Genomic DNA, 23250 nt, shown 5'->3' with positions numbered 1-23250 from the left:
TACAACCATCCTTTTAGTCGCTATATCGAGGGGTAATCTTCAGACTGCTTTGCTATCCATTCGTTCTTCTCCACGTCATCCTCCGCAGTCCAAATTGAAATATCTTCATCGCATTCTGCAATATAGTTCCCTTCGAGATTATTAAAATTGGCCCAATGGAAGGTTCCACAGTCTTTATGCTGATATTTATTTTCGCAGCTCCAAAAGTACTTTCCTCTGTTCTCGACTGTCAGGTAAGACCTCCTGAGCGTCATTGAAAGATCGCATTTACATCGAGGTAAGTGTCGGACAAAGCTTTTCGGGTAGAATCTAAATGTTAAATTATACCTTTCTTTTCCTGATATTGGATTCTGCTCAATTGAACTCTTAAGAGCGTTGACACAATGCTTGAACTCTTCCTGACATCCTGGATGCATTATCACGAGACAATTATGAGGAAGCACAATAGAGTAAATCTGTTTGCTACCGTAGTTCTTTCGCAATCTAAACTCGCGTGTAGCTCCCAACGAGATTGATGCAATATAATTATGAGGTCCAATATGCGAGAGTCTGTCTGAATGGTAGTCTAAGTGACTAGATATATTTTCGTAGTAATTTACAATACACATGTTGGAGCCCCATCGTTCTTTGTTCTGGAATGGTAGGCTGGGGAGCAGTGGTATCAATTTTTCGTTGATAATATCAGCAACACGGCCCGCCGCTTGCTTCATCTCATCACTGTAAACACCTACGATCTTAGGTGGTTTTCCATTATAGATCAAGTTTCTCACAGTATCTCCCTGCTTATCGTCTTCACCCGGTGCCATAAGCCCCGATCCATGGCTCGAGGTACAATAGTTGTCAAAGATGTAAAATTTGTTTGGAGTAATTGACTCTTTAAGTCCCATTAAATACCGAAGGATCTCATCACTCAGTTCTCGTGGAAGAATAGCCCTATGTAGTGATACGAAGGGATATAAGTGCGCTTGTACTTGTTTGGGAGTGTGCAACCGTATTACTTTCGCACTAGATGTTAGTGGTCGGTGCCGCTTCGCGGTAGATATCGCTAGGGGTTCCGCTATTGAGGACTGATAGAGCGCACTATTTCGCTTTTTGGTTTGCGACACTGCCTCACTACCATCCACTAACGCCTTCGTCCTCTGTACTGATCCATCGCAGGAGTTCAAGAGCTCTGCCAATACGTCACGATCGAACTTAGGGAAATAGAGACATAAGAGATCAAGTTTCTCCTGTTCTAGTTTCATTATAGACCGGCCAATTTAATATATTGGACCTATTTCGATTGCGTCGTGTCAAGGATGATGACAATAGACTCCTCTAATAGTTTAATTAATTGCTACTGTACCATTAAAGAGAAGTACTTCACATTATTTAGATGAGATCAGAGACGCGTGCTCTTCGTGTACTACGCAATCACGGTAGTGCAATTTTCGCAACAAGGGCCAACCAAGCCGAGAATCCCCCTGGTCCCGATCGTCCCCCCTAGGGCCGTCATTGTCGCGGCAACCTTGCGAAAAATGTCGTTTCAAGCGTCACTAGCGAGAGATCAGCACCGCTAGCGCATTGGCTCACATGGAATTCTTCTCGGACCTTATTGGCGCCTCTTTTCTTTTTTTTTTTTAATAGTGTGGTGAGAGAATGCGGACAAAATCTGGAACTCTCTTTGTTCATAGATTGCCTTACAAATTAATTTAGAAAGATCTTTCAAGTCAAAGCCTGATCTTACAATCATAGACATAGATTAAGACATAGATTTGGACGTCTTAAAGACAGCTTAAGATTTGCTGATTCAAATACTCTGGCAAGATAAGTGCAAAGCATCTGTTCAGCTGACTCTTTATTACCTTTAGCTGTTCGTTTGAGTAATCTAGGGATTTATTGATATTCCGTATTATTATAGAGCTTGTGAGATTTAAACAAGTACTGATATGGTAGAAACTAAAGAAAACGTCCCAGGAAGCCTGGCTGCTGCTGCTGACACGATTACCCAGCAACCACAACAACAGCAAGACATGTCCCTTAACAGCAGTTACGAGAAAGGAAATTCTGGGAGCTCTGGTGATGATGACACATCGAGCATCCCAACATTAAGTGAAGCAGCTTCAGGCTATCATAGGAATAACTCTGAATGTACTGAGTTTTGTCTTGAGTTTTGCTCGTGTTTCGGCCTCTGTGAGGGTTGTTGTCCTTCGGATGGTGAGGGTTGTGTTACATGGCTATCTGCATTTTGCGGGAATGTTTGCCTTGCATTGTGTCACTGTTAAGGGGGGTGGAAGTATCTTTGTTTTTGCATACTCTTATTTCCAGCTCCTATATCTCTCATGAGAAACCAACAGAGATTTAAGTGACAAGGACAAATAGAACTGAATCTTAATGACTATCCCGTGACAACCCATGGGATATCGACTGCTTTTCAGCCTAAGGCTAAGTTCCTTATTTGGACATAGTCTTGGTGTTTTCAATTAGGCTTCATCTATATAGCAGGCCTGTATATAACATTGTGGTTTATGAATCTATGCTTTTGCACCCTGAAGGTTTTAACGCCAGCTAGTATCTTCAAAGTAAGGACATCATTTGTTCAGGTGGGATGAGTGAAGACCAAATAAAGAATTCTGACAAAAATGACTTTCAATGTGATAGACGGAAGAAGCGCTCTTTAACAATGAGTGATGCTATTGGCCTGGATGCAAAAAGTGATAGCTGGTTGGAAACCCCAAAGCTTGTGATGCTGAATCCAATCAAGCTAACGAGATCAAAGACCATCTCTGATATGATAGAGACAGACTATAATCTAGAAACACTGACAAGTGTAAATGAAAGTCAAAATTTATCGCCTTTGCGCCACAGTGAAAAGCGCTTCAATGAGACAGTAGTACTGTCGTCTCCTCCAACTCAGTTAGAGCGATATCCTTCCTCAGTGAAGAATGGGAGTGATGAAAAATTGGCTATTGAAAATGGAGATTTAATGATGAAGAGCCCTGGAAATTCAGATATGGTATCTACTTCATTTGATAAATTTAGAATTGATGCCATTTCTCCCATGAGCAACCACCTCTCAACATGGTCTTCTAATATGTCCTCCCCTAAGGTAAAATTGAATCCCATTACAACTAATATTGGTGTTCTGAGCTTGCATTGTTATGGCGGTGGCAGAGTTAGCGATGAATTTAGGCAATTAAATTCAAGTAACCTCTGTCACAAGTCTACTTCTCTATTCAAGGAATCTTACACTGTCAGTGAATCTAATGACTCTTTACCCATGTCTAAGGAACAAGGATGGTTTTCACGTAACAAGTACATTGTCACATATTCTTTATTGATCTTTTTTATCCTTTGTTTGATAGGAGGGTTTGTTCCTGCAATAGTTATATTAGCCAATGGAACTAAAACTACTGTTTTGAATTATTTCAACTCTGAAGGTGAAGATAGGTATGAACTTCTACTTGAATTAAATAAGAAGCTAGATAATCGCCCTCCCAGTGAGGATGGTTTCGCTGCTAATAGAGGCTCTTTTTTGAATGGATTTAATAGGTTCGAAGGAATAAATGAAAAATACAAAACAGACGAAGAGATTTTTAATCTTATGAATAATCCCAATTTCACTGATACAACATTTTATGGACTTGCATATTCTCCCAGGGATGCTATGGAGCCCTCTTGTCTTGCTAACAAAAGAGACATCTTACTCGACTTGGCCATGCTTTCTCGAGTAACAACAAGGATCAGAAACTACGGTATGCAATGCAACCAGTCGGACATGATTTTAGATTCCATTCAAGATTTGAATTTGAATATGACATTGGCTATGGGAGTTTGGATTGGCGATAATGATACGATAAATGACCACCAATTAAATGAGATGAAAGTGGTATTGAAAAAATATCCTAGAAAATTGTTTGAAGCTATCTTTATTGGAAATGAAGTCCTTTTTAGAGAGGATAAATCTGCTCAACAGCTCTTGGGATATGCTAAATCAGTTAAAAAATTCTTGATAGACCTTGGATACGATGACTTACCGGTGGCTACATCCGAAATTGGCTCGCTATTGACTAAAGAGCATTTCGAAACTTTCGACATGATAGGTGCTAACGTTCATCCTTTTTTTGGTGGAGATTTAGTTGAAGTTGCTAGTGATTGGACAATTGATTTTATTAAATATCAGGTCGAGCCAAAGAATGAAAATACACGCAAAGAAATCGTAATAACTGAGGTTGGATGGCCCTCAGATGGTGGAAGATATGAAGGGGCGGTAGCAAGTTTACTGAATTTTCAGATTTTCCTCGATAACTATGTTTGCAAAGCATATCAGAACAAATATGGTTGGTATTACTTTGAAGCATTTGATGAACCATGGAAAAGGGTCTTTTATGAAGATAATAATAAATGGGAGACTCAATGGGGCTTGTTTACAGTAGACAGGAAATTTAAACAAGGTATCGTGCTACCTAAATGCTAACTATATTTTATATATTTTATACAACAACCACAACCAAAATATACCAAAGCAACTAAATGATATTGTAGCGTTAACTATGACCCATAAATCTGGATATGAAGATGGCGGTGGGATATAAATGTCAATAACATGATAAAGCAACATGGATATATAAGATCCGATTACTATCAATTTCCAAAAGATATTTGAACTAGGTATTAACATGTTTGCTTTGATATTAAACCCACCAATGAACCAATTTGACAATAGTAAGCTGACGGCATATTGCAATATTAAATGATCCTTTTTCAACAAAGGATATAAGCTGAAAGTAGCACTATTGTTAATCCATTGAATTATTGATACGTAGTTCTTATCATTGAGCAAATATAATAATGAACTTGGAAGAAGTGGAACTAAGACCGATTTTTCATGAACCTGGAAGGAAAACATATAAAAACTCCAAGCGGTAGCAGCAAATCCATATATAAGAGAAAGAAGCCTTTTTTGATCGTTAAAATCTTTTTGAAATAAGCCTTTGTAAAATACCATTAAACAAGGAGGAGCAAGTGAAAGTAATGTTGTTGCCAATGATAATTTAGTCAACTGATTCAAAGAAAATATGTCTCTATACTTAATTAATAAATTAGAAACACACCAGAAGTTCCCTACCTTATCTTCAAATAAACCTCTTTGAAATGGAAACACTCTGAACAATATTTGGCGAATCATGATAAGCGCATCTTCATAAGTCGGTGAATTCATAATAAAGGGCCAAAGCACCGCAACCTGGGTGATAACAATAGTTATACTAATCAATATAAGATTTTTAAAGTTGAATGTCGTCCATGGATATTTCACAGAAACAGGTCTTTCAAATAGATTGGATAGAATGTAAACAAAAATAAATGGCGCATAGTATAGGGCCATTTGCTTAAAGTTGATAGATAAAATGAACCATATAGATGCCAAGATGAGGTTCTTTTTCACCAATTCCCCAAATGATAATAAGAAGAGTCCTAACATCACAGAATTATATTGGAAATGGCCATGATCAATTAAACTTAATGGCGGTAAATAAAACAAGATCGAGGAGAATATGATCTGATCCATTCTTCCAACATTCAAGTTCTTCCCAATGACCGATATTATGCTCAACAAAGCAGGGACATATATTATGAGCTCGCTTGCAATACTACTGAGTCTCATGAAAGTCTTTAAATCACTACCTTCATATCCCCTAGATTCATTCAATGCAAACCATGAAGGATTGATCAATGATCCAATCTTTCCGAGCAAGAGCAGATGGTATGCTGTGAGCGGAGGATAATCCAAACCCCAATATTCCAAGTCAAAAAAATACCATTCACTGATAGGAATATTTAATGTTAATTCCATCCAATGTCTCTGGGCCTCAAAATCTCCATTTATAGGCTTTTCTCCCTCACCCAGAAATGATCCTAGCCCAATAACTCCTCTTAATATTACTGCCGACAAGATGATAATGTATCTGGCCGTCCATTGATTAGGGGCTTTCTTGAAGTTTCTCAACAAATCGTAAATAGGAGAAAACTCAAATATACTGTCCCTTTGCTTCTTTGTTTCTGTTTTTCTCACTACCTGCCTCTTCAGCTTCAGAGCTGCCCCATTGTTATTTCCTTTTGTCTTTAAACCTTCTCCTTTCAGACTCTTTTTCACCATTCTTAATGTAAACAAATTAATTTCTTCTTTCGTTCAAAACTTAATTTTCATATCCACGAAATCTTTCACAGCCAAAGATATATACACTACAAAGACTAAGAAAGGCTACTATTTCGTAGTTTTTAAGTCTAATAAATATATAAATATAAGGTTCCATATACTGGCTCCTAATAGGTGAACTCCTCTGAGCCAAAGACGGAATTTTTTTCTTTTAAATGGTCCAAATATTCCTTCCAAAGAGTGCTACTCTTGGACAAGCACGAGGCATCACCGACTAGAATGAGGCTATATTTAGCTCTTGTCAAGGCAACATTAAGTCTTCTCTCATCTGTAAGGAAACCAATTTTGTTATCAGTATTTGATCTGACGCAAGACATTATAATGATGTTCTTCTCACGACCCTGAAAAGCATCAACCGATGCAACCATGATATTTGAAACAATCTGCACAGTAACGGTTTTTGTCTCATTGTATATATCATCCCTATCGTCATCCTCATGAATAATATCTTTCTCGGGGTTGATCAAATCGTTTCCCACCATTATGGACGATATCAAGTCTCTTTGACCTCTATAAGGCGTAACAATTCCAATTTCAGACTTGGGAATATTCTTGTTATAAATAAGGTCAATTAAAACTTTGATAATCATATCCGCCTCTCCTTTATTTGTGTAGGTATATCCTCTATCTTCACGGAACCCAACTCTAACCCTTTGCTCAGGGACTTTTCCAACTGTATCCCAAAAGTAGACGGGATTTTTTGGAATTCCTTCTAGATACCTGTCTTCTGCAGTTATTCCATCCTTTAATAAACCATCATAGAACCTTTTTCTTGGGAACTCACTTATCATAGGATGCATCCTATATTGCGTATCCAACATGTGCGGTTCCTTATAGGTTCCATTAAGTAATACTCTTTCAAAAAGAGATAAAGATAGTTTAGGGACCTGAGTGAAACTACTCAATTGTTTTTGATCACCAACGAAAACAAATTTATCAACACCAGGCATAGACATCGGTATTAATGTAGTTGGTTCAGTGGATTGTGTAGCTTCATCCATTATAACAACAGGCAATTTACTAACAGATTTCAATTGATTTCCTCCTGCAACTACGGTCGTCGAAAAGATCACCCTAGCTTGTGCTATAAAAGTGTTTGACAAAGAAATTTGTTTTGCTAGTAAATTTTTGTACATATTTTGACTAACATTTCTACCGCTATTGAAACGTATGTCATCTAAAGCTTGCTTCATGGATAGCGGTAGGGCATCGTATACTTTATGGTGCAAACATATTGCAGCTAACGGATGTTCCCTATTGTACTCCTTCTCCTTTTCATTGGATACTATTCTCAAGATTGAACGCTCATGTCTCAGCAAAAGCTTCTCTGCAATATTGTCAATAGCAATATTTGAGGCAGCGACAACTAAAATTGGATAAGTGTTCAAGTTTTCTAATAACTGCAATACTATTTCGTAAATTGTTGATGTTTTACCAGTTCCTGGAGGACCCTTGAGCACTGTAATTGAATTATTTAACACTGATTGAACTGCCACTTTCTGCGAATCATTAAGAGTATCTCTGCTATATTTGACGTAGTTTTTGAAAGATATTTGACGGATTTGTTCCTTTCCCAAAATCATTTTAGTAAATTTCGAGTTTTCTATTCTTGACATCGCAAGGAAAACTCTACTGATTGGAACTGAAGCTGGCATTATTTTGAGCCAATGGACATTCACAGAAACCGGTAATGGCTGATCATTCCAGTCATACAACTGAATAACCATTTCATATATCTTAGGTCCATTCTTGCGATTTTTTGTTGCACTCTTAGTATCAGATGTTACAATTTGTCCAGGCCAAAATATTTCGTCATTTAAAACCAAAAAGATGGTTTGCGAAAGAGAGAAGGGTGTCTTTTTAAAATTCAACATTTTCTTGGATATAAATCTTTTAGCAAATGTCTCATCCACTAGTATTGATACCTTATATTGCTTATATTTCTTATCTTGTTCAGCATACCATTCTATCGTCATATCTGATGAATCAATAAATAAATTCAGGTTCGAAGCATCGTTACTTAGCTTTTCTTCAAGATATAGGTTGTAACTCATTTCTTTGAAATATGAGTTTATCGATTCGTATGAAAGTTTCGTTTCCGGTGACGGCACATACTTTGATATGTTAGGTGGAAGAACAAATTGAGCTTGTTCTTGTGTCTTGGTGCCGTTTTTCTGACTCTTTGTGTTGGCAATATCCTTTGGTGCTTTTTTGTTAGCAGATTCGTCTTTACCGTTTTCTCTCTTCTTGAAGTTAGCCTTCTCATTCTCATTCTTCTTGGGGCCAGCCTTTTGATTTTCTTTCTTCTTGCCATCAATCTTCTTGAAATCAGCCTTCTTGATATCAGCCTTCTTGATATTCCCCTTTTCGGGTTTTTTGAGAGACACTTTTACGCCTTTGGAGTCCTTAGAGCTCGATTTATTCGACTCTCGTACCTTTTTATCACCTTCTTCCTTTGAGTGGGATTCTTTCAACTTTGAAGATGCAAAAGCTTGTTTCTGCGTGGGCATAGATGAATGGGATCCATTGGCTCCTTTATTGAAAGTGCTCTTTCCTTTCGTTGGGACAGAGCGGTTTGAACTCAGTTTCGACTTCTCTGAAATTGATGGACCATTGAACGTCGCTTGCTTCTTTTTCGAAAACGACAGTTTTGCCGGACTACTTTCCTTGGCTCTCGATTTTTGAGGGAGCGTTGGACTCTTAGATCTTGTAGGAGTAGGTGATTCTGAACCTACTGCCAACATCGTCTTTCCACTTTTTATAGCCATTGAAGTAGCTCTTGAGTTTTCGTAATGAGCTCTCCTTTGCTCAGTTTCTTGAGTCACCTTCTTAGGACGTGATTCACGTTTTCCTTTTTTGCCACCTTTGCGGTCGCCCTTTCTATGAGATCTTGTTTTCAGATTCTTGGGGATAAACTCTTTGATACCAAGAAGCTCTCCGAGAAAGTTTTCATCATTTTCACTGACGAAATTGCTTTGGTTAAAAATGCCTTTTGCCAAACAGTCTTTGCAAAGAACTACTTCAGGATGACCCTTTTGAACATTTAGTTTGTTCTCTGACCCACATTCCATACATTGAGTGTCCCTATATGTGTAGTACTGTTCAATCTTCTTGAATAAGGAACCGTTAGATAGAGCATACTGTGTTGCCGGCTTGTCTTCTTTCGATAAGCACTCCTGGCATAACAAAGCCATATCCGAAAGCCCAAATCTGGCTACCACAAGCGTATGGATGTTGGAGTCATCGCATTCTTCACACTCTATAGTTTCATCTACGTCATTATATTTGACAGTCTTGTGTCTAGTTTGAGCCAAATGCTTTGATATCTCATCCCCTTCGGCCACTAGCTGGCATGTCAAACAAGTAAATTCACCCATTTAACTTTGAAGAAGAGCGAATGATGTTTTATTGACAACGTTCGGTGGAAGAAGTTTTCCCTTCGAGAAGCAACACACCAAGCTAGCTTTTCTTATCAGATACTTTTACTCGGACTCTGCAAACCTATTACAAAAAGATTAGCTCTGAGACTCTATCGTTCTATACAAAACTCTTTTTTCACAAGAGATTTGTCTACATCTATCTATCAACTCTCAACTCTGGAAGAATCACACAGTAAAGCTCATCACATAGAAGCGCAAAAATTTTGGTCGTTTCGTGGGACACTACACAAAACCAAATATTGACTTGGGTTCGACTCGCATCGACGATTTAGGTCAACGCTTACATTATTGGTCAGAACACAACAGAAAGAAAGGACAGTCTCCCCCATAGAAGCCTATTCTATTTCTGTAATCTTTTGATATCAATATCCTTGTAGTCTTATCATCATAGAAAGCTTCTCCTATGTTTTTCCAAGGATACTCTAGCGATCGCCAATTGTCTTTCATATGCTAACTCCTATTCACCTCCTTGCAGCATAATTTCCAGTTATTAAGTTAAGTCAATATTATCTCAATCGACCTCACTGTAATTAGGAAATTATACTTCTCAATAGTCTCTATCATGGACTAGATTACTAGTCAATAGTGTTGTATAAGTCGCGTAGTTGACCTCAATTTGGTTCCATTAGTCTTCACCGACTTTTAATTTCTCTAACTAACGCGTCGGTTTTTTTTTTTTTTATATTCTTTTCCCACATTGATTTCCCTAAAGGTTAATATTCTGAAACAAATTCCCATCTGAATAAAAGGCTAGAGCCGTTTAAAAATACAAGTGGAAACAAAGACATATAGACCTAGGACGATATATATATATAAAGAATTTCGCTTTTTGATTGTTAAAGTAGTAAAGACATCAGCAGAGACACCTCAAGATAGGTAATGTATCAACCGCCGGTGAACTATCGAAAAGGCGAAGATATAGGTAAACATGTTAGCGCATCGTCAAGTGTTTATTCACCTATAGAATCGGAGTTCGCTTTTAAATACGACAGGTCAAATGACATAGAGGAGGAAGGAGACCTGAGTGACAAGTATTCAGATTTGTCGATTGAAAGTTATCGAACCATAAGATCCTCAGAAGCCTCGGAGGATGTTTCCAAAATGGAACCCGAACCATCTACACAGACATTTCAGACTTATGTGACAGCAAGAGGTGGAACTCGTAATCCTAGTTTTAGCTCGATAAATGAATCGCTCTTACGTGGTGGAAGCGATGATGAGTGGAAGTACCACCAAAACAGCAGTTTTGGGACTGGCCAAGAAAACGACGTAACACCAAAACTAGTGCTGGTGCCTAATTACAGTGCCGAAACAGATGTAACGCCCAAGATGGATGGTGGAGACTTTAATAATGACTTGGAGGTTTCCGACATAGGAGATAACAAGACGAAAGGCAAGTCACCTCAGTTGCCCCAGCATGAACTAAGCTCTAAGTTTAAAAGGTTGTCTTTGACACTACAACAGTCAAATTTGGCTGCCTCTGGAGAGTCCCATGAGTTTATGAGCTCTTTTCACCAGAATGTTGATAGAGCAAACAGCACATCACAAAAAACGGCCACTCGTACCAGTCTCTATTACAACAAAATCGAGGAAGTGCCAACTGAGAACGACGAACGTGAGGATAGCAAAATTGTCGATAGAGTTAGAGACGATTTGAACTCCGAAGTGTCTACTATGAGTAATAGATCCAGTATTTTGAGTGAAGCCAATTCGGGACCTCCTTTATCAAAAAGTCCAAATAGACCGTTATCGACCATTTCCTCAGATTTTGCCAAATACGAAGATGGCCAGTATAATGCAACTCAAAATAACAAAAGAGGCTCTTACAACATCAGAGGATCAAAGTTATCACCACAAAAAGCAGTAAAGGGGCCAACTGGCACCCATGATGAAGTTCCAATAAGAAGAGATTTGGTTTACAAATTTGAACAATTATCAACTGACGTAGATACAAGCAATATAAGCGAAAAGGACAAGAACAAGTTCTTTCTTGAATCCGATAAAGAAGCATCTGAAGGCGAAGTAGCGAATCAGGCTGATGGTTTGAATATCATATATAATGGTTCTTCCTCGCAAGCATCGTCTAATAAAGGTTATACATCAGAGACTACAAAGGGAAGGTCCTCATCGGTTATTTCAAGTTCTCAAGCTGAAAACGATTTATCTTCGTTATTCATTCTTGCTTTGCATCCCTTTGATTCTTCTACCCTTCAGTCAGAAGCTGATGCATCTATTTGCTTATCATTCGATCGCGAAGATATAGCATTTATTCATACAATTGATGATTCGGGGTGGGGAGAGGTCACTCTAATAGAATCGCTTCAAAGAGGTTGGATACCTATGAATTATTTCAGTACTATAGTTGTGGATAATGATGAGGATGAATCAATTACTGATATCGAGATAAGTGCTGATAAAATTCCGAATAGTAGCTACCTTGGACCTTTGTTTCATGCATGTGGTAAATTCTTAATAGATCCGTTAAGTCATAAAAATCGCCATGGAAAATACACATTTTCCATCAGAGTAATAAACTCTATCAGAGATGGTGTCAGGCTATTGCTCCAAGAAACTGATTGTCTTTCTCGATCAAACGAAATAGTAACAAAAAGACCAATCGTTAGAAAGAGTCGAAAAAGCTTATTAGCGGATTGGTATAAATTAATGGTAAAGGCCAACGAGTTTAAAGGAACATCGAATTTTGACAAGATTGAATTTTTGACTTTAATGGTGTATCAGGTTACTCGGAAGGCCATTGATTTTCTAAAAGTATGGTCGATCGAGAGTAGGCAGATTGTACAGTCAGAGAGTGAGAAGAAATTACATAATGATATGATGACTTATCCCCTTTTGTCGGCTCCTCCCATGGCAAAACAACGTGTGACAGAAATCAATGGTATACTATACTCATACTTGGGTCTTATAATTGGCCGCTTAGATCTTATTGAGCATAATGCGGCTGGCTGCGATATCTTGGAAACTCTTACGCATCAGATTATCTTATTATTAAGAGAGCTTCTTTTCATTTCTAAGATGGGCTCGGATTTCTCAGCTGAGAAGCCAGCTGACTTGGATGGAGCCTTGGATACGCTACTTTCTCTCGTTAGTGATTTGGTGACAGGTGTCAAGAGTTTGGTCATCAAAACAGTGAGCGAAACTGATGATGATAGGAGATATCACATTAACAAAGCGACAGCAGGCGTTAAAGATTATTATTATACTCAAGAGGGAGGTGATTTAATTCAGATTGCTTCAAAAATGATAAGCTCTATTAGTGTTACGGTTAATGCTATTAGAAAGCTATTAGATGTCACAAGTGACTTCAAATTAAATGCTAAAAGGTCATATCCTGATTATTCCAAGATTAAGATTGAAGCTGATGAATTTATAAAGAAATGCTCCATTGGAATTGCCAAGTCACAAACAATCAAGAATCAAGACTTGCGACAACTTCGAAGCAAAGGAATCTCTTATACCAACAGGTATTCTATGATGCGCACAGGAAAGACGGGCGAACTCTCGTTAACCCCTGGAGGTGCAGATTTGTTGCGCGACGCCCTAGATATCGATTCAACGCCATTTAGCGTCTCAAATGCTGAATTTGAACCTTTTACAAATACTAAAGATGGTGCTCTTCAAGATAATATTAACAATGAATTATTGGTCGATAAAAATGGCAACTTACTTGGAGCCTCTTTCAAGGGTTTAGTTTATACACTCACTAACGAAGATTCCCCACCAGAATACTTTTTTGTATCCACTTTCTTCATATGTTTCAGAAGTTTTGCAAATGGAATTGACCTTATAGAACAATTTATCACTCGTTTTGATATTGATAATAAGTCTTTGAAGACGGTTTCTAAAGAGGATGTATCTTCTGGCATGAGACTTAAAAACAGAAGAAGATTGATCGTAAAAATGTTTCAATTATGGATGGAATCATACTGGAACCCTGAATTGGACTACTCTCTTTTGACGACTTTGATCAACTTCTTTAATGAAGGAATTGCAGTTCATTTACCTTTGGATTCAATGAAATTGATAGAAGTTGCTGCCAAACTATCACTGAAACCTTTAATTGAACATCAGAAGCCATTGACAAAACAGAAGAATAGAAAACAACTCATTAATAGATCAATCACAATAACGAGAGCAAATAGGAGACGGAATTCTTCTGTTAACTCTCTTTCCTCCAGATATTCCATGGTCGACGGGTATGAGTTATCTAAAATTAATACAAACTCATCAACTTCAAGTTCTCTTAAGTCAATGACTTTGCCATTACCGTTAGGTGTTGGGAATCAAACTTCTTCTTCGAACTCTTTATTGACCAAGAACCAACTCATTACAATCGAAAAGGTGAACTTAACGTATAGAAGTATCTTGGGAACTAACTGGTGCCCCCGTCAATATCTTGATACGAGGTCGTTCGTTCCCTTGGACCTTTCAAAAATTTTACCGAATTGGTACTCCGTTTGTGATCAAAATTGGGTGTTGTCTAACTACAGACCAAACTTGTTAGATTTCAATGGGTTAGAGATTGCCAAACAGCTCACACTTATCGAATCCCATATGTTTTGCGCAATTAAGCCTGATGAGTTGTTGAATGAGAATTTTACAGCCAAAAGAGCTTACTTGAAGTTAGCTCCGAACGTGAGGCAATCTTTATTGTTTACAAACTGCTTATCTGGGTACGTGTTAGAATCTGTATTACAGCCCGACATTTCTCCGAAAATGAGAATAAATATGATGAAAAATTGGTTGAAGATTGCAATATCATGCTTGTACTTGAGAAACTTCAATTCATTAGCCGCTATAATAACGGCTTTGCAATCCCACTTAGTTACCAGGTTGACTAGGATTTGGGCTGAACTCTCTGATAAATACAGGGAATTGTATGAGTATTTGTCAGGCATTGTCCACCCAGACAAGAACTACTCCGTTTACAGAAATAAATTGAGAAACTTTTTGGTGAACAATGATTACAATATACCAATTGTGCCGTATTTTTCTCTCTTTTTGCAAGACTTGACGTTTGTAACAGAGGGAAACCCCAATTATAGAAAGGCTAACACATTTTTGAACCAAAAATTAATCAACATTGACAAGTACTTGAAGATAACGAGAATAATTGCCGACATTGAGAGTTTGCAATTGCCGTACTTATCAACATTACCTCAAAAAGAAAACAAGAGAAGCAGCATGCTCTTCCCTAGTAGCAGTAAACTGAGCGATGTCGAGGACTACAATATCATTTCCGTCGAATCTATGCAAGAATTAATTTTATTCGAACTTTGGAAGGTTTGCGAATTAAATAAGTCTGACGAGGATAGGGCATGGAAATTGAGTTGTGCAATACATCCAAGAGAAGCAAATTAAACCACCTACGGTGATCTTCGCTGTTTCACTACCTATTATACTCACCAAGGATCTCCCAAATTACCCATTCCTTAACGAAAACATCCTAATTCTGTTTCATTACTAATTCTTCTTAACCGAATAAAAACAATCAGACAATAAGCTATGTTAACGAACTTTTAATAGATCTTTATGTATTAAGTACATCATTCAATGTAATTTTGTGATATCTAAATATCGCGAAAATAAAATATCAATAATCAAAACATAAACAAACATAATTAAGACATCCAATATGAGCTTAGAATCCATTAAGCTGCTGTTAGATGCTTTGGATGGATCGAGCTATTCGATACTTTCCCTGAAAAGTGAGTTTGAAAATTTACAGAGTAAATTGGATAACCCTTTATTGGTCAATGAAGAGTTCAAATATCAAAAAGAAGTCTTCTCGAAACTTAAGTTTCAGTACTTGGAACAGGAGACAAGAGACAAGTTTTTGAGAAAGATTTCTGAATCAAATGACGAGGACATTAGCAGAGAAGATGTTGACGGAATGGAGGGCGAAACCATGGAGAAAAAGAGAGAGCTTAAGGACTTGAAGTCACAGTTAAACAATAGAATATCTGACCTACAAGCCACTTCGGAGGAAGTAGTCAAGCTCTATGATGACCTTAATATCAAGATCAGACATACAAGGGATAAAGTTGGGGAAGCAGAACACTTGGAGAGTCAGATTAACGACCTCTTAAAATCACAAGCGCCAGAGAAAAGAGAATTAATCAACAACTTGGACATCGAGAGCCAAATTGATATTGACGCTACCATGGATGTCTACAATCAAATTTTGAGTGATCGTGGTGCCAAACTTAGAGGCATTGGTAATGACATCAATTTGAAACGGCAGATACTCGCTAATCACGAACAGCAGCTTCACAATATTGCCACAAAAGTCAATAACCTACAACAGCATATTCTGGATATGTCTCCAGATCAGAACCTTAGCAAAACACAATTGTTTGCAAAGTGGTGCAAGGAAATGAACGGATTGCTTCTGAATTTCACCAATGTCAAAAACCTTACCCTCAACGCCATAGATGACGACCAAAATGACTTCAGTAACCAGATTACTGGTCTGGATAATCAACCTTACAAGCTCTCATTTGAAACAGCCGCTGGCACGGCCGTGGAGTTGTGTTTCAGTAGAGATCTTGAATTACAATCTTATAAAGGAGTTAGCCAGCATGAAGCGGTGGAAACATTCAAAGAGACCCCAATCCATTCACATGATCATTTAATAGTAGAGGTTGCTAAACTAATTACAAAAATCAATAGCATGGATATCCCAAGCGGTCAATCCTAAATGTGTTTTCTTTAGAATTTAACCTCGGTCATACTTTATGAGTACTTCTCGCACGATTACAAGCAAAATTCAAGAATAACTTCACATTTACCGTAGACTAGTATTATTCGAAGAATGTCTACATCTCTTGTGAACGACATACTCCGAAGGGCTTCCACTGTTGTCGTCGTAGTTATTTGAAGGTCTTTTTAGTGCGCTTACGTAAGCTAGACACGATAGTCCTGCCTATCAAAAATACAATATCTCCTCATAGTAATACACATTAAAAGTATATTGTTCGCCTACGTAGCTAGTTTAGCTTTGGAATGGTCACTAATACGTTAGCCGATAGCTTTAACAACAGCGAAGCTACTAGGGGTAAAGAAGAAATTGTTAATAATATAATTAGATTAGCGAAAGAGGAACAGCTAAGGGGTAACACGTCGATAACGGAAGAGAAGCTAAATAATCTTACCAACTACGTTCTCAAATATCAAGAAGACGGTCTGAAGAAGTCTTCAGCTGGAAAGACAGGAAAAGATTCTGAAAAAAGAGATTTCAAAGAGCTTCCAAAGATACCGAAACCCAAATATTCACCTTTGTTTAACAAGTTTACTCTTCCTAAACCCGTGAAACATACCAAACTGTTGAAAAGAAACTTCAAGGTTGAGAGTTTCTCGTTCAAAAAACTTGAAAGAATAGTCATCGAAGTCTTAGAGACTCTAGCCAATTTATTAGACAACCTCCATTTGTTCTCCAAATTTCCCATGTTTCCTAAAAAATTAGCATCGCTATTAAAGCAAACGAACAAGCTATGGGTATTAATCTTGGTTTTTTTGCTCAGGAAGACAATCTCTCAATTGTTGAATGTCATTAAGAAAGAGAAAAAGGTAAAGCTTGAATTGAGTATATTGCACAGAAATCAACATGCAAAGCTTTTAGGTGAAAAAGATGACGATAAGAATATCTTCAAAAGATACGAAAAATTCTTGAAAGATCTTAAGTTTGATAAAACAATGTTGATTCTTGAACTTATAGGTAACTGTTTGGATCTTATCTTCAACGTGGTTGAATTATACGCAATCCCACTTCCAGAGTGGTTTATGACTGGTCTCAATTTTACAAGCATGTTCATGACTATATATAGAATGAACAAAGATGATGAATACGTGGACGATGATATAACCGAAGATATTATATGAAAGAAATACCTTTAATTAGCTTCCTATATGGATGACAGAGTTTACGGGGCCATGATATACCTTATTCATAACAACTTTGCCTTAAAATTTTAAATAGACGTGGAACTTAATTTGATGATTTACAACTAGGGCTATTTAAGTAATTATATATGTGATCAAATACTATGACTTAGAGAGTGTTATGATAATTTTATGTTAGTCCATCATCTGAAGGTCGCGATCTATATAAAAAAACCTAATTCAACATTTACTGTATATTCTTATTATTCTACTAACAATCATGTCAGTAGATGATACATTGCCATCCTATTTGAATCGCTTACAATCAATTAATTCAGATATCAGGAACTACTTTGACTCATTAAGTGTTGATAATATAATAAATGACCCAAATTTGAAGGTTTCAACTGTGCCATTGGCAAATGTTGATGAGCTAGCATCTTTGAGCTTGAATCAATTATATCGGAAAGTGCCCGAAATAGAGCAAAGCATTAGCGTTTTGGACCAGCTTTGGTATATCAGGGGATACGTGAAGGAAACTGAGAGTCTTTTGGAAATAAATGAAGACTTAGATCTCAGTGACCTTGAATCAATAGTGGCCAATAGTGAAAAGTTACGTTCTTCAATTGAATCTCTTTCAGATTCAAGCGTAATAAAGACAGAACTACAAGAGAAGCAGCATCGGTTAGCAGTTAGATTTTCAGAAGTGCTAAATGGTCTATATAATAGATTTGTTCCGGATAACTCTACATTTATAACCAAGTTGGATAATGATTTGAGCTACTTTGAGCTTCTTAACGTGGCGAACAATTTCGAATTTCAGTTCAATATGAGCACATTAAAGGTTGAGTTTCAGGAGAGCCGTGTCAATTGGGATAAGTTATTGAGTGGCCTATTGAATAAGTCTTTCAATTTAACTTTAAAGAGTGACAATGATCGGAATACCTTGAATAAGATAGAGTATACCACGTCCATCGAATCATATTTCCAATCCATCATTAGCTTTATCGAATTTATCAATCTACTTCGTGATCAAACTATTAAAAACTTCTTTAGGTCTAAGATTGCCAGTAACTTAATCAACACGATTTCAGAAAACATAAACCAGTTTATTGGAACAAGGAAAGCTGTCACTGAATTCGAAAGATTAATAGAATTAAGTAAAACTACAGGGTGGAACTTGTTGCCAACATTCAACTCATCTGCTAGAGTCAAGGGAGAGTTGAATAAGTTATACTTGAATTGGATTGTTGACAAATATATTGATAAAACCCGCCAGGTTTATAACGAGAATGTGAATGAATTAATAGCAGACTTGGTGGATGAGCCGGTTACGGAGAAATACAATCAACAAGCGAAGAACGACAATGATGACGAGAATGGCGCTGAAGATGATTGGAATAAAGGTTGGGATGACGACAGCAATGGCAGTGACGCTGCTGTGGATGAAGAAGATGGCTGGAATAACGATGACTGGGATAATGATGACTGGGATAAGGAAAGTGTATTTTCTAAAGAATCAAAGAAGAAGAAAAGCAAGGAAGGTCATAGTATTCTCGAAACGAATAGCCTTGTGAAAATATCAAAAGTACCCGAAAGGTTAATAGAAATATTCACTGATTATCGTTCTAGTACTAGTAATCATGACGAGACTGATCTAATTACAACAATAAAGGCATTATCGTTAGTCTCGTATCCTCCATTGACTCAATCATTTGTTCTTTTGAATGACTTCATTTACTTATCAAATGTTTTACATGTACAAGAATTTAGTTCCTTTGCAACTTCGTCCTGGGACAAGACTTCTATGATGCTTAAAAATGAGCTCAAATCCATTATTCTTTCAATAGATTTGAACCACGAAGAATTCACTGATGAGCTAGATGATTATGAACTAAGTGACGACATCTTGAACAAGCTTGCTAAGATATATCAAATATTTAGTAATTTGCTAGAATCTGATTTGAACTTCACAAATCATGAAATGTTTAAACAGTTTCTTATATCAAGCATTGAACTTTTGAATAACTCCCTACTCAATTCAATCATTCAGATGAATGAAATCACAGAACTCCAGTCCATCAAGTTTACAAAGACAATAGAACAATTAAACAACATCACTATTCCATATCTTCAGAGCCTTAATGTCGCAAAGGATTCTGTTGCGTCCTACAATAAGCTTGAAAACTTGTTGTTTTTAATCAACCATCATTTAAGCGACATCATGGATAGATTCTACCAAGGTGAATTTTTTGATTTCGATACTTATGAGTTGATTTCAGTAATCGAAAGCGTTTTCATTAAAAGTGAACTCAGGAATAGTTACGTTCGAGAAATAGAGGAGACTCGTGAGACGATCTAAGTTAATTGTTTGACAGTATTTATTAATGCTCAACGCACTGTTCTATGAAGTATACCTAAATTTTCTTGGTGCATTTAGTTCATATTAGTTACACTCTTATATCTATAATTTTAGATATTATTTGAAACAATACATCCTATTAATAACAACTTTCGTATTCGTAAAGAAACTGAAAAGGAAATGAAATATTTGATTGAATTGAGTAGCTGAAATAATCTATTTCACATTCCAAAATCTCTTCATGCTATTAATATTATCTTGTACAAGCCTTCTCGTAGGCTTTGAAAAGATATCGTCAATTTCTTCTAAAGTCTTGTCTTTAGTTTCAGGCATAAACAATATCTGGTAAAAGAAACCAAGGAATGCAATACCACCGTAGAAACCCAAAGTCAAACCTGTGTATGTCATTGCCTTCTGCATTCTGTCAAAGTTATAGGTGACAATAAATGACCATAAATACAAGAAGGTGGAACAGATGGTCATACCAATTGATCTAGTTCTTAAGTCGAAAGACTCAGCAGGTAAAACCCATGTTAAACAAGCATAAGATCCAAAAAAACCCATGTAGAGGATAATACCAGATAAGTAGACTCCTTCAGCAGCAGGAAGGTTCGTTGCTGTGTTAATTTGATAACCAATACCTACCAAGATTAAACCAACGAAGAAACCAATGATGTTTAAACCCCAAACACGACGGCCAAATTTATCCATCCATAAGATAGCTGGTATAGTACCAATAAGTAATGAACCACCACCAACTAATGACATGAAAACCGAATTCTTAGTTGTGAAACCTATTTTAGCCATCAAAGTAGACATATAATACATGACAGCGTTAACTCCTGTCAATTGACCCAAACCAACCATGATGACAGCATAGACTAAAGCACGACGATTTCTTGGAATTTTGATCAAATCATGCATAAGACCAAGCTTGTTTTCCATACGTTCGTGCTCCTGATCAGCAGCTTGCTTCATTTCCAAAAATTCAATCTTATTTCTCATGACATTTATATCTCTAAGTCTCTTCCATACATCAAATGCTTCACCTATTCTATTTTTATGTACCAAGTAACGAGGTGATTCTGGCAAGAAAAACATTCCTACCAACAATGCAGTAGAAAACACTAAAGATGAACCGACCATATATCTCCAGCCACCAGTAACATTATAGAAAATAGCGGCAACAGCGTAACCTAAAACCTCACCCAATGCAATATTAAATTGATACATCGATACAATATTACCACGGACCTGCGGAGGCACAGATTCAGATATATAAATACCAACACATCCACCTTCGATACCAACACCAACCCCAAGGATAAATCTACCAGCATACATCATGTGATAGGTATGTGACCCAGCACATAACCCAGCACCCAATGTATACCAAATGCAAGAAATGATAATGGACATTTTTCTACCGAAATTTCATTCAACGGTGTCATCAAGATACTACCCGCCATAGCTCCTAAAGGCATCAAACTCGACACAAGCGACTGCTGATTCGAGTCCAAGTGCAAAGAATCTTTCATTCCAATAGAGGCACCACTAATAATGGACTGATCAAGACCAGATAATAATCCAGCAGCAGCAGCAAAAAAACCAAGTAAATACACCATCTTGGTCTTATTCTCGAAGTGAAGCTCAAATTCTAAAGAAAGCATTTTATGGAACCAAGACTTATCGGCCTTTTCTTGTTGAGCTAATAACTCTAAGGCTTCCATTTCTTTCTCAACGTTAAAATTGGGTTCGAGTTGGTCCATTTCAAGCTTACCAATGTTGTCAGATCTCACTGACTTTGTGTCGCTACCATTCTCAAAAAGAGACTTATTAGTCTCCAGTGTGTCAGATAATGCCATATTCGTAGTTATTTGTAATAATTTGTTTGTTTATTCACCTGTCTTCAATGGCTGTTAAAAAATCCCAAATTCTAAAGCTTCTTTATTTGGTTGTGGGCACTTGACTCAGACATAAACAAATTAACGATCAAGTGAACTCTTGAAACTCACAACAAAAAGGAATCTAAACTTTACAAATCTAATAGAATATCATCGAAAACGTGAATAGGAAAACCTTCTCTTTAATAGTCGATGGCCTCCGCCCTTGACGGCAGAGACGCCCCCCACATAATTGACGTTATTTTTTCGCGCACCCTAGCCGTATTCGCATTTACGCCTTTGTCGACATCTCATGTTACTTATTATGCAGTTTTACATGCAGACAATCATGCATTTCCCCAAATAAATTCCCCCCAGTTATCCCGCATTTCACCCAAATGTAGATCGGTTTTTGAAATAGTGGGGGAAGATACAGAGTCATTTACTGTCGCCGGAATATACCAACCCGTGATTGGTGCTCCGTGTTTGAATTGTTATGTATATCAACGTCATGACATACAGCTAAAAGAGAATATACGTGGCTTACGGGAAGCAATACTGCAAGTTGGCCGAGGACCGTGAATACGACGGACCAGCGGGGATTGTGTGGGCTTTCATTTTTTAATTATTCCCTTTGTTTTAGTAAAATACTATGACAAAGATAAGCGAGAATTCCAACAAACTTCACGGAGATTTGTAGGGATGCGGAGATGTTTCCGAGTAATTTAAAAATACTAAATTAATAAACAAAAAAAGTAATAATGTGACTAATTCAGTGGTGTTGAGATTGATCCGCAGCAAAGTTTCAGAGGAGTCCGTGAGTCGCGGGATCAACGGGTCCCCCACAAGGGAATGTGCGACATTTACTCTTAAACCTCTTTTAATCTTTATTAGTATTTACTTTTTTTTACAGTTTCAAGGGGAAGCTACTAATTTACTCCTACGCTTAGGATCCCATATAAAAATACTACAGTGTATAAATATGGTGAATCCATGAAGCGAAATATGTCTAGATAGAAACTCATAAAGTTTACGTCCTTTGCTTAGCATCAAAATATGGTCTAATCAAAACCAGTGATAATAATATCTATTACTACTATTCACGACATATTCGTAATAAGTTCCGCTATACAATATGACCGGTGAAAATTTCTTTATCTAAAGGGCCCATTTAGGCTTTATGTCATCATTCTCGGTTTTGAATATTCTCCACTAATTTTGATGGCATGATAAGCTATCGTCATATTAGATACACCTATCAGTTTCGAGCCTTACTCTACCACATCTCCACTACGTTTTCCCAATCTTTGCAATATTTTTGTGTACTGTATCGTAGTCTAGTCCTTTAGTAGTAACGTCAACTGTTTGTTTCTCGAGCGAGATATCTACGTCCGGAACAAGACATAGAAGCATCGAAGTAGTACTTGTGGGTAGAGTTCTAAGGATGATTAACGACAAATTGTGTTACTG

At 37.2% G+C, this 23250-nt stretch overlaps 10 protein-coding genes across 10 annotated transcripts; 6 read left to right on the top strand and 4 right to left on the bottom strand.

Annotated features, from left to right (window-relative positions):
- Positions 1-20: 20 nt before the first annotated feature.
- On the bottom strand, positions 21-1244 carry PRCAT00006263001 (uncharacterized protein; the record flags this gene model as incomplete). Its single annotated transcript, XM_062956401.1, has 1 exon — positions 21-1244. The coding sequence occupies one exon, from the start codon at positions 1242-1244 to the stop codon at positions 21-23; it is 1224 nt and encodes a 407-aa protein (XP_062812907.1).
- Positions 1245-1928: 684 nt separating this feature from the next.
- PRCAT00006262001 (uncharacterized protein) lies at positions 1929-2264 on the top strand (the record flags this gene model as incomplete). The annotated part of the gene is made up of 1 exon (XM_062956400.1): positions 1929-2264. One exon carries the CDS (start codon positions 1929-1931, stop codon positions 2262-2264), a length of 336 nt encoding a protein of 111 aa, XP_062812906.1.
- A 323-nt stretch (positions 2265-2587) lies between these two features.
- On the top strand, positions 2588-4456 carry PRCAT00006261001 (uncharacterized protein; the record flags this gene model as incomplete). Its single annotated transcript, XM_062956398.1, has 1 exon — positions 2588-4456. The coding sequence occupies one exon, from the start codon at positions 2588-2590 to the stop codon at positions 4454-4456; it is 1869 nt and encodes a 622-aa protein (XP_062812905.1).
- ALG6 (dolichyl-P-Glc:Man(9)GlcNAc(2)-PP-dolichol alpha-1,3-glucosyltransferase) lies at positions 4457-6136 on the bottom strand (the record flags this gene model as incomplete). The annotated part of the gene is made up of 1 exon (XM_062956397.1): positions 4457-6136. One exon carries the CDS (start codon positions 6134-6136, stop codon positions 4457-4459), a length of 1680 nt encoding a protein of 559 aa, XP_062812904.1.
- Positions 6137-6303: 167 nt separating this feature from the next.
- Positions 6304-9573, bottom strand: PRCAT00006259001 (RNA helicase; the record flags this gene model as incomplete). Its single annotated transcript, XM_062956396.1, has 1 exon — positions 6304-9573. One exon carries the CDS (start codon positions 9571-9573, stop codon positions 6304-6306), a length of 3270 nt encoding a protein of 1089 aa, XP_062812903.1.
- A 942-nt stretch (positions 9574-10515) lies between these two features.
- BUD5 (Ras family guanine nucleotide exchange factor) lies at positions 10516-15015 on the top strand (the record flags this gene model as incomplete). The annotated part of the gene is made up of 1 exon (XM_062956395.1): positions 10516-15015. One exon carries the CDS (start codon positions 10516-10518, stop codon positions 15013-15015), a length of 4500 nt encoding a protein of 1499 aa, XP_062812902.1.
- Positions 15016-15289: 274 nt separating this feature from the next.
- PRCAT00006257001 (uncharacterized protein) lies at positions 15290-16354 on the top strand (the record flags this gene model as incomplete). The annotated part of the gene is made up of 1 exon (XM_062956394.1): positions 15290-16354. The coding sequence occupies one exon, from the start codon at positions 15290-15292 to the stop codon at positions 16352-16354; it is 1065 nt and encodes a 354-aa protein (XP_062812901.1).
- Positions 16355-16659: 305 nt separating this feature from the next.
- On the top strand, positions 16660-17535 carry PRCAT00006256001 (uncharacterized protein; the record flags this gene model as incomplete). The annotated part of the gene is made up of 1 exon (XM_062956393.1): positions 16660-17535. The coding sequence occupies one exon, from the start codon at positions 16660-16662 to the stop codon at positions 17533-17535; it is 876 nt and encodes a 291-aa protein (XP_062812900.1).
- A 280-nt stretch (positions 17536-17815) lies between these two features.
- On the top strand, positions 17816-19897 carry DSL1 (Dsl1p; the record flags this gene model as incomplete). The annotated part of the gene is made up of 1 exon (XM_062956392.1): positions 17816-19897. One exon carries the CDS (start codon positions 17816-17818, stop codon positions 19895-19897), a length of 2082 nt encoding a protein of 693 aa, XP_062812899.1.
- A 216-nt stretch (positions 19898-20113) lies between these two features.
- On the bottom strand, positions 20114-21244 carry PRCAT00006254001 (uncharacterized protein; the record flags this gene model as incomplete). The annotated part of the gene is made up of 1 exon (XM_062956391.1): positions 20114-21244. One exon carries the CDS (start codon positions 21242-21244, stop codon positions 20114-20116), a length of 1131 nt encoding a protein of 376 aa, XP_062812898.1.
- Positions 21245-23250: the final 2006 nt, after the last annotated feature.

The sequence above is a fragment of the Priceomyces carsonii genome, assembly GCF_900007245.1.
Source record: "Priceomyces carsonii strain CBS4050 genome assembly, scaffold: Debaryomyces_carsonii_scaffold_7, whole genome shotgun sequence".
In the NCBI taxonomy this organism is placed as follows: Eukaryota; Fungi; Ascomycota; class Pichiomycetes; order Serinales; family Debaryomycetaceae; genus Priceomyces; species Priceomyces carsonii.
The sequence above is the reverse complement of the archived record's forward strand: the minus strand, read 5'-3'. Positions and strand labels throughout refer to the sequence as shown.